Source organism: Coregonus clupeaformis, chromosome 26 (assembly GCF_020615455.1).
Source record: "Coregonus clupeaformis isolate EN_2021a chromosome 26, ASM2061545v1, whole genome shotgun sequence".
Taxonomy (NCBI): domain Eukaryota; kingdom Metazoa; phylum Chordata; class Actinopteri; order Salmoniformes; family Salmonidae; genus Coregonus; species Coregonus clupeaformis.
The window spans coordinates 25471590-25481218 of NC_059217.1; the positions used below are offsets into that span (position 1 = coordinate 25471590).

General features: G+C 41.3%; 1 protein-coding gene across 2 annotated transcripts; it reads right to left on the reverse strand.

The window, feature by feature from the left end:
- Positions 1-2072: 2072 nt before the first annotated feature.
- LOC121540231 (HAUS augmin-like complex subunit 5) lies at positions 2073-8925 on the reverse strand. 2 transcript variants are annotated; one of them, XM_041848932.2, is made up of 20 exons: positions 8737-8925; positions 8502-8605; positions 8047-8109; positions 7872-7904; positions 6156-6180; positions 5887-6019; positions 5276-5435; positions 5068-5158; positions 4876-4967; positions 4728-4782; positions 4497-4624; positions 4329-4407; positions 4062-4210; positions 3689-3851; positions 3473-3553; positions 3251-3396; positions 3016-3112; positions 2757-2895; positions 2505-2637; positions 2073-2394 (listed from the first exon to the last, which is right to left on the reverse strand). In XM_041848932.2, exons 2-20 carry the CDS (start codon positions 8597-8599, stop codon positions 2292-2294), a joined length of 1968 nt encoding a protein of 655 aa, XP_041704866.2. In that variant the 5' UTR covers positions 8600-8605; positions 8737-8925; the 3' UTR covers positions 2073-2291. The 2 variants fall into 2 exon arrangements, with proteins under 2 accessions (XP_041704866.2, XP_041704865.2); XM_041848931.2 differs by having other exon boundaries at positions 8502-8635.
- Positions 8926-9629: the final 704 nt, after the last annotated feature.

The following is a 9629-nucleotide window of genomic DNA, read 5'->3' on the forward strand; positions in this document are numbered from 1 at the left end:
GTAAATTATCTGTATTTATCCACCATCTTTGTCCGGAAGCATAGTCGATCAGAGAAAATCCAATGCGCAGACGCATGGAGAAAGGGGTGGAGCTTCACGAGCAAACTAGGGATTTTTCTCCATCCTCCTTCACTCACTACAACAGTACAGTCCTTGTTCAATTTTCACACCCAGACTAGATTACACCTTTTTACAGAAGTGTATCCACGTTGCACGCAGAATTTGAATATTTTTACTAATGTTAAAGCGTCCAGTGTGTGAGCACAACATTTGACGGCCTGCCTCTCCCAAACACAGGATCAACCGGGAGGGAAAGTACAGGGCGTGCCATAAAATGTGTCAAACAATGCGCATCACACAGAAGACCATTTCATGTCAAGACCAAGACCTGAATATAGCTAGTGGTCTTCTACAATAATACACACTAGATATTTGTATTATAAACTTTATTTGTAAATGTATGAAAAATGTATGCACTCACTAACTGTAAGTCGCTCTGGATAAGAGCGTCTGCTAAATGACATAAATGTGAAAATGTAAATACAGACCTACTTGGCCTAGCACATTCATACTCTACTGTATATATTGTGTACATATCAGATATGCATACTCTTCTGTTACGTGTTATTTTTTATTTTACTCTTTGATTATTGTACTGTAAAGTTGAGAGCTAGCATACAAGCATTTCGCTGCACTTTTTATACCTGCTGTGTGTACCTGACGAATACACATTTATTTGTGATTTATTCATACAATTCCAACCATGCAGACTGAGCAAAACCATACCATGAACAAAGTGGTCCTATTTATGGAATAACATGTTCATATTTATTTCAACAACCTATTCCACTATTTACAACAAAAAAAAAACATACTTTTGTGTATGTATTGATGATATGGATAACTACTAATGTAAAGGTCTTGGTCAAATAGGATTTCATTTGTGATTGAGGTTAACTGTCAAACTCATTAAGGAAAATATCAAGTGCAGGCAAAGTTGATTTAATGGCATAAAGACAACAGCAATTTACTTGTGATATACACTACATGCCAAAAGTATGTGGACACCTGCTCGTCGAACATCTCATTCCAAAATTATAGCCATTAATATGGAGTTGGTCCTCCCTTTCTTCTATAAACAGCCTCCACTCTTCTGGGAAGGCTTTCCACTAGATGTTGGAACATTGCTGCGGGGACTTGCTTCCATTCAGGCTCAACAGTATCAGTTAGGCCTGGCTCGCAGTCAGCGTTCCAATTCATCCCAAAGGTGTTCCATGGAGTTGAGGTCAGGGCTCTGTACAGGCCAGTCAAGTTCTTCCACACCGAACTCAACAAACAATTTCAGTACGGACCTCGCTTTGTGCACGGGGGCATTGTCTGTGAAACAGGAAAGGGCCTTCCCCAAACGGTTGCCACAAAGATCAGCACAGAATCGTCTAGAATGTCATTGTATGCTGTAGCGTTAAAATTTCCCTTCACTGGAACTATGGGGCCTAGCCCGAACCATGAAAAACAGCCCCAGACCATTATTCCTCCTCCACCAAACTTTACAGTTGGCACTATGCATTCAGGCAGGTAGCGTTCTCCTGGCTTCCGCCAAACCCAGATTCATCCGTCGGACTGCCAGATGTTGAAGCGTGATTCATCACTCCAGAGAACGCGTTTACACTGTTCCAGAGTCCAATGGCGGTGAGCTTTACACCACTCCAGCCAACGCTTGGCATTGCGCATGGTGATCTTAGATTTGTGTGCGGCTGCTCGGCCATGGAAACCCATTTCATGAAGCTCCTGACGAACAGTTCTTGTGCCGACATTGCTTTCAGAAGCAGTTTTGAACTCGGTAGTGAGTGTTGCAACCGAGTGCAGACGATTTTGACGCGCTACGCGCTTCAGCACTCGGCGAGCCTGTGTGGCCTACCGCTTTGCGGTTGAGCTGTTGTTGCTCCTAGACGTTTCCACTTCACAATAACAGCACTTAGTTGACCGGGGCAGCTCTAGCAGGGCAGAAATGTAACAAACTGACTTGTTGGAAAGGTGGCATCCTATGACGGTGCCACATTGAAAGTCACTGAGCTCTTCAGTAAGGCCATTCTACTGCCAGTGTTTGTCTATGGAGATTGCATGGCTGTGTGCTCGATTTTATACACAATGCAGTGTACATTGAAAGCATGTTTTGCAAAAAGAGATGCAAAACAATATTGTAAATTGTAGTTTTAGAAGAGCATTGTTGTCCATCTAAAATGGACCTTGGTTCAGATCAATGCACTTGTCTTTATTTTCCATGAATCTCATTAAGAAGCCTTGGCTGCAAATTTCCACCTCTGTAGCCACTGCTGAAAAGTAAGTCCCCCCTTGCATATGTCAGGCAGAGCAAACTGAGCAGGCTGATCCCACCTGCACAGACAGAAAAAAATGAATTGTCAATAGTCTAGCTGGTGAATAATATTGAGTTTTAATACAAGTAAGGGAGCTCTATGTGAGAAAGAGTTGATGGTAGCACTTACCAATAGGAAATGGCAGTCTTAACCTGATTCCCATAAGAAAGGCCCTGTGAGCAGTACTGGTTGAGCTCCCGAACCCTGGGTAACAAAGACTGAAGCAGCTTCTTGTCTTCCTCCCGGACACATAGCAGGAGGGCTAAGGAGAAGTAAAGAAAAGGGAGATTAAAGAGAGATGAAGATATCAGTCAGACATGTAAAATGGAATAATCTGCCATTTGTTAGTTTGCAGCTTTGAACTCTATTGAAGACCTGTACCTTGTTGGTCAGGTGCAGGTAGCAGCGCTCCTTGCTTCTCTACATTTGCTAAAGAGGAGGAGTGCAATTGCAGCAAACGACGCAGAAAGCGAAGCTCCAAATGCTGGGATAAAGCTTGCGAGTACAGTTCCTCAGGGGCCTGGCAGAGAAACATAAAGAGGGATAAAATAGAGAAAACATAAATAAACAACGGGATAAGAGCAAAGAGCGAACCTCTCTAGGTGCATAAATGGTCATGGAATAATCTGTTAGGACTCACCCTGTACATTGGGAAAGCCAGGCTTTGACACAGATTGCGGAAGGGCGAGGAATGCAAGCGATGGATAGACAACCACGCAGCTGGAATTCTCTGCTCGCTGAAATATATAGCAGTTGACAGAACGTAACCATCTGGAAAATGTCCCTTTAAGCATTTTTTTCTCAGCCAGACCAATTCATGATCAGAAGGAGAACTCAACTCACCCATCAAACAACAACAAATAGGAAGCACTTACCCTTCAATGATCCTGCGATCAAGTGTTACTAGTGACACATTTCCAAACTGTTTGGCCTCCTGGGACACAGAGTTGCGAAGCCCATTGGCTGCTGAAAGAACTTCAAACAACTGGGGAGTCAGTTTTCCCTGGACAAACTGTCCAATCTGGGGTCGGACAAGAGAAAGGAACAGGTTGAGTTAGATGGCCACTGTTTACACAGTCTGCATTTAGAGGGCCTACCTTCTTGTGCACGCGAGTCAGTTCAGTCTTAGCTGTCGAGTTCCCCTTGATCAGACCTCTTGTCTGTTCCTGCCTGACGTCCTATAAAGAAAAACATGACAAAAGTGTGTCACACTTATTTAGGTTAACATGTGGCAAGTGGTGAAATGCTGTGGTGTTGTGTGTGGAAGACAAAGGTAGAAATACAGACTGCAAAAAAACGTTACATTTCCTCACCACAAGCTGTCTGAAGTCCATGATGCTCTGCCATTGGCTCCGCAGGTTGCGCAGGGCCTCCTGTCTGTCCCTGGCATGTTGCTCCATTTGAACACACTGGTCCTGCACACCATCTCGCACGGCTGTCTGCATCACACACTGCATCTCCAGCTCAAACACTGACCTGGGCAGGAGGGAGAAATGGGAGAAAATAGGTTTCAAACTGGGAAAGAGTAGAGCATCGCAAATACAATAGATATATATACATTATTTATTGACTAATTTATACAAAAGTATTTTGATGAATTGACATGACTTCTTTAGAGGCTGAGCATGTTCATTAATGACAAAATGTAAATGTTGTGGAAAAAGCCAATCTGTAGTGAAGACTTACCGTGCCAGAGTTTGGGTTTGAGATTCCACGCAAAGCAGCTCCAACTCTGCCTCTTTCTTTCGGGCATGAAGCTGGGTCTTGAGCTGTTGAATTTGTGAACGCGTCTGAGCCAGTTCCATCAGACTCTGTTCCACCTCCTGCCAGGCTGACTGCAAAAAGATCAGACACAGATATCAACTACAGCAACAGTGAACTACTGTTCAAGCCTATGCAGTGTCTTTACCCCATGTTGGTATTTAAGTGTAAACTGAAACATGTGTAAAGCACCTGTAAAAGACTCTTAACGGGTGGTAGCTCTTCCTCTTCTTTCCAGATGTCCAGTAGGTGATTACTTTCGTAGTGAAACCTAAAACAAAACAGATACATTTGCCCCTATAATTCCAATCCATGCAGATTTTTGTCCAGCTACATTTTGTATACATTTTACCAATTTACCGTAATGCAGCAACATCACGAGCCACATCCAATGAGGCAAGCTTCTCCTCCAATGTAATTTCTTGTCCCAAGGCCAGGTACTGCAAGGCTGACAGCACTTGGTTTGGAGGATAGCATCGCAACAAGTCCTGATGAGATAAAACGGATAATAATACCATTCTCACTCTACTGAAGAAAATATGAAACAGACCATGATGTAACCAACTAGATGCAAACAACAATGCAACTTACCTCTACAGCACTTAACCAATGCTGAAATACTGCAGTTCTCTGTTCACGAGTCAAGCTGAAGAGACGGAGAGAGTCAATGATGATTTAGCAGTAGAAGAATCACATGGATGACTCCGGTTCCTATATAAAACCATCTGATAATTCTTACTGTGTGGCAGTGGACGACTCAATTTTCAGCTCACTCTCTTGTAAAGACTGGAAGAAGAGGAGTCTTTCATCACACAGCTCTCTCACGTTACGCTAAGGAGGAAGAGAAACAAGATTTGTTCAATACAAAACCATCACAGATTATAAATCTCATATAAAGCATCAACTAAAAAAATGTAGTAAAAGCACTTACCAGAACCTGAGGCTCTGCTCCTGTTGGGTTGAGATAGTCCCCACTGCTATTGGAGGTTTCATTTCCAAACACCACCTCCACCTCTGCCTTCCTGCAAAACACACCAAAAGTAAAGAATGGATTTGGGCTGGGCTTGCGGCATTAAAATGTATGTGGACATGTGTTAAGAAATGGTAGGGGTAAACAGCAGAGGCTCTAGCAAGCACACCTAGACAGCTGCTCCAGAGCCTGGGAGTGCCCACTGATCTTGCGGGTATCCTCTGAGAGAGAGTGGCGCGCCTTCATGCAGCGCTGCTTAAAAGCCTGTAAAATCAGCTCCCTGCGTTGGTTCTCCTCCACCATTCCCCAGCTCCGGTTAATGGACTCTTCTACTCAATACAAATAGTTGTCACAGCACAACATGTCACGGCGAAAGGGGACATCAACATATCAGCATATACAGACTTAGCACAATTTTGGATGTGGTATGTGGGAAAAATTGTTATACAGTGGGGTCCAAAATTATTGACACCCTTGATAAAGATGGACAAAAATGACTGTATAAAATAATTCAAATAGGCTCAATGCCGTTATCCTCATAAGGTGAGGTATTGAAACATTTTGAAAACAGGGGTGTCAATAATTTTGACCCCTACGTTTTGAGGAAAAAAATATTACTTGTTACAAAATCTTTCTTTGAGCAATTGTATTAGTATAAAATCATATAATTTCCCAATTTTTTGGAGCATACAATATAGCTCAGTATTTGAATTTTTATTTTTTACTGTAATTTTTGCTCATTTCAGACCCCACTGTAGGCCTATTTGGTAAAAAGCTCACCTTCAGTAGCTAGCTGTGCTTCAGTCCCATTGATTTGAGAGTCCAGGTGGTTAAGTTCTGCTCTCAGCTCCTCTATCTGCTCCTGAAGATCAAGCTGCTTAGCAGCATCACTCTGCCCCGCTACCTTTTTTAACTGCACACGAATGCATACAATGTAATGTAAAAGAATGTTCATAGAAAACATAATGCTAACTCTGACACGGTCTTAAAATCGTGATACTGTAGCTATATCAAATTATCTACAGATTTGTTTAGAAATATGGGTGTACCTCCTTATCTTGTAGAACTTTGTACCTGAAAGATCACAATGTCAAGGAAAGGCTTTTTTCACTTTAAAATGTATGCCAAACAAAAACCATTGATTTCAAAGTTTAACAAACCATACAACTCTATGCACAAGGACTACTTTTAACAATTTCAACAGAAAACTGTACACAAAATTATTTAGTGACAGAACTGTAAAGATGCAAACTTTGGTAATGGAATTACGGTAAAATCTTCCTCAGGTTGTTGTGACCACTTTTTCCAAAAACTCTGCAGAAAGAGTGGGGTGTCAGCTATGACATGGTACCTTGAGTTTGAAAAAATCTATTTTGGTTATTGAACTACAGTAAGTGAAGTGGATTTACACCCGGTAACAGAATTACGGTAATGGAATTGAATTATGAGTCCCTGATCTGTCCTACACAGAAATGCATAATTATGGATATGAATGTCATTTTCCTCATGTTTCACAAGTTTGGACAGTGCAGCAGAGCACAACAGAGCACAGTAGAGTACAGTGCAGTAATATACTGTATTATACTCTACTGTATTGGAGTGTACTCTACTGTGCTCTACTCACTGTACTATCAAAACGTATGAAACATACGTCTATGATAGGTTCAGATTTGGTCCAGTCCGTCTGTGGACGCTAACATCAAGGCCAGGGTGGACTGACCAAATTTCAACTACTTTTCAACGTCCATGGACATCCAGTGTCAGTCAGTGCTCAGTGGGTGAGGATGCTGGTTACAGTAAATGGAAAGAGAGGAGGCTCATGGGTAGGTGTCAGTAAGAGCTGGGAGAGGTAACATTAACTGGTGAGTGAGAGAAAGGCAGAGAAAAGTTATCCAGACTTCGTTTGAACGCCAGACAACAGAAAGAAAAGTTATCAGCTGAACATAACAGTATGCCAGTGGAAGGGAGGACAGTAGCAGGTGACCCATCTGTGGTTTGTGACTATTATGATTTCCCATTGTAGCCAATTCAGTTGCATTAATTCCATTACTGATTATTGCGTAATTCCATTACCAATGGAAGTATGAGTTTTAATCACTTAATAATTCATAAAGAAATGTGATATCAGCAAAATCACTATAACTAATTGGTAGGTCAACCATTACTTGTTACTTCTGTGAACTTTCGTTATCCTCCCTCATCATGAGTGGGAGTAATTAGAAAATATGAAGTGTGGGTTTTTGGTAACGGAATTACAAGGCACAAGGCAATATTTCTTAAACTTACAGAAGGTAAACCATTTCTCCTAAACTAAATATAAGTGTTGATATTAGTTGGCAGGGGTCTTTACGTCAACATTATTGTGTTTGATGTATTTCTGATACCTTTTGAGTCTATTTCTGGTAGATGTTTTGTAAGACCAATTTTCCATGTTTATCAAGAAATCAAAGTCTTTGCTTATGCCTAATTTTTAAGTTGGAAAAATGGTTGATAAACCCATCTATGCCTCCATTTCCCCAAAATATAGACTCAGCTTTCATTTGACACCCAATTTGATATGCTCCTATGAACTTCACATGTTAGCGCTCATGGGTCCTTTTCGATGGAAATGCCCTTGTACAACTGTCCATTGAACGAAACCTGTGAGTGTCATATTGGTGTCAGATACATTAGGCCGTTATCCTGACAATAGAGTTGGTTTCATCTCAGAGACAATGAAATGACCCCAGTTGTACATAGCTCAAGAGAACAAAAACAAAGGATACCACTGGAGATTTCCACGCATAACCCTGACATTCCTGCAAAAAGAAACGAAAAGCAAACGTATCATGACAAAAATACAAAGTAATCGTTGACCAAGCTACTACAAATAATTGATTTAAAAACTAGGAAGTATACCCCCAAACAAAATCCGTTATAAAAACCTGTCTGCATACCCACCTCTGATTGAAAATATGTTGTGTGACATATCTCCATATGGAGGCACCTGGGCCAACACATAACCTGAATCAAAACAAACAACAATATACTTGTGTTAACTCACTGGTGGGCCACATTAGTTAACTTAGTCTGCCACGGTCGATACGCAAAGCTGTAGCTGTGAACTACCTAACGTTAGCTAGCTATTAGCCGACCAAACTACACTCCACCACGGTAGTGTGGGCGGGCTGGAGCACCGACGTCACATTAAATTACGTTTTTGTTTTTTTAACTACTGATTTCAGTACCCAAAGAATAGGCCGAAATTGCGCAGAACATTCGTAAATCGTAGAGTGGAGTTTAATCGGCTAGCCAACTATATGAATTGTTACCAACAACCTAAATCATGAAGAGGAATACTCAACAAGGCCAAAACAAAGTTGCATAGGACATGTATGTATGACGTCGTTACCCACGTTTTAAAGTAGTTGTCGTTTGGGAGACTTTGGGGTGGTAGATTAAATTCTTCAGTCGCCCACCGCTTCAGTTCCCGCAGGAGGGTCCTGTCCCCCATCCTTACCTTAGCCGAAACCAGAGAGGCGTTATCCAGCTAGCGTCAGAAGGGTATTTATTTATTATAAATCAAATGGCTCTGGCTGCCTGTAGCTGTATCTACAAGAAAGCTCGCCAAAAACGAATACTATCACGTACATGTTAGCTTGCCAGGTGCCTGTAATAAATAGTAAACGGGCGAAGTAGTTTGTTTTTCAAGATATGACTGTCAGAAATATCATAAGAAAAGTTAGACGTCTTTGCTCAGTTCGTCGTTTGTTATGATTTTCCCAGAATATTTTTCTGCCCGTACAACTAACTAGTGGTTCAACTTCCCGCTCGCTCTGCAGCATATCCGGTGACGTTTGCTCTCGTTTCCGAAATAGGACAAATAGAACTTGCAACGATCTACAACAGAACTTTCAACGCAAAGGGGACACAGCCTACATCCACTCCACTTCCTTATATAAAAAGGAAACCTTATACTCAGTGCCATATATTTAGATAAATCTGCTTATACCATTCCGTATAAATATATACATATTTTATATACATACATATAAATATATATATATATATAAAATATATACATACATATATATTTTTCCAGTCATATTATGGCAAATAATAACCAAGACCTATATAGGCCAAAACCAGATGTTTTGGGCTAATTGATCATTAGAAAACCCTTTAGCAATTATCTTAGCACAGCTGAAAACTGTTGTGCTGATTAAAGAAGCAATAAAACTGGCCTCCTTGAGACTAGTTGAGTATCTGGAGCATCAGCAATTGTGGGCTTGATTACAGGCTCAAAAATGGCCAGAAACAAAAAACTTTCTTCTGAAACTCGTCAGTCTATTCTTGTTCTGAGAAATGAAGGCTATTCCATGCGAGAAACTGCCAAGAAACTGAAGATCTCGTACAACGCTGTGTACTACTCCCTTCACAGAACAGAATAGAAAGAGTGGGAGGCCCCGGTGCACAACTGAACAAGAGGACAAATACATTAGAGTGTCTAGTTTGAGAAACAGACGCCTCACAGGTCCTCAACT

Coding starts and splice junctions, on each gene's coding strand:
- LOC121540231 (XM_041848932.2), bottom strand. CDS start 8,599: ATGGGGGACAGGACCCTCCTGCGGGAACTGAAGCGGTGGGCGACTGAA. Junction 4,783..4,875: donor GAGTCGTCCACTGCCACACA/GTAAGAATTATC, acceptor CCGTCTCTTCAG/CTTGACTCGTGAACAGAGAA. Junction 3,113..3,250: donor GATCGCAGGATCATTGAAGG/GTAAGTGCTTCC, acceptor TATATATTTCAG/CGAGCAGAGAATTCCAGCTG.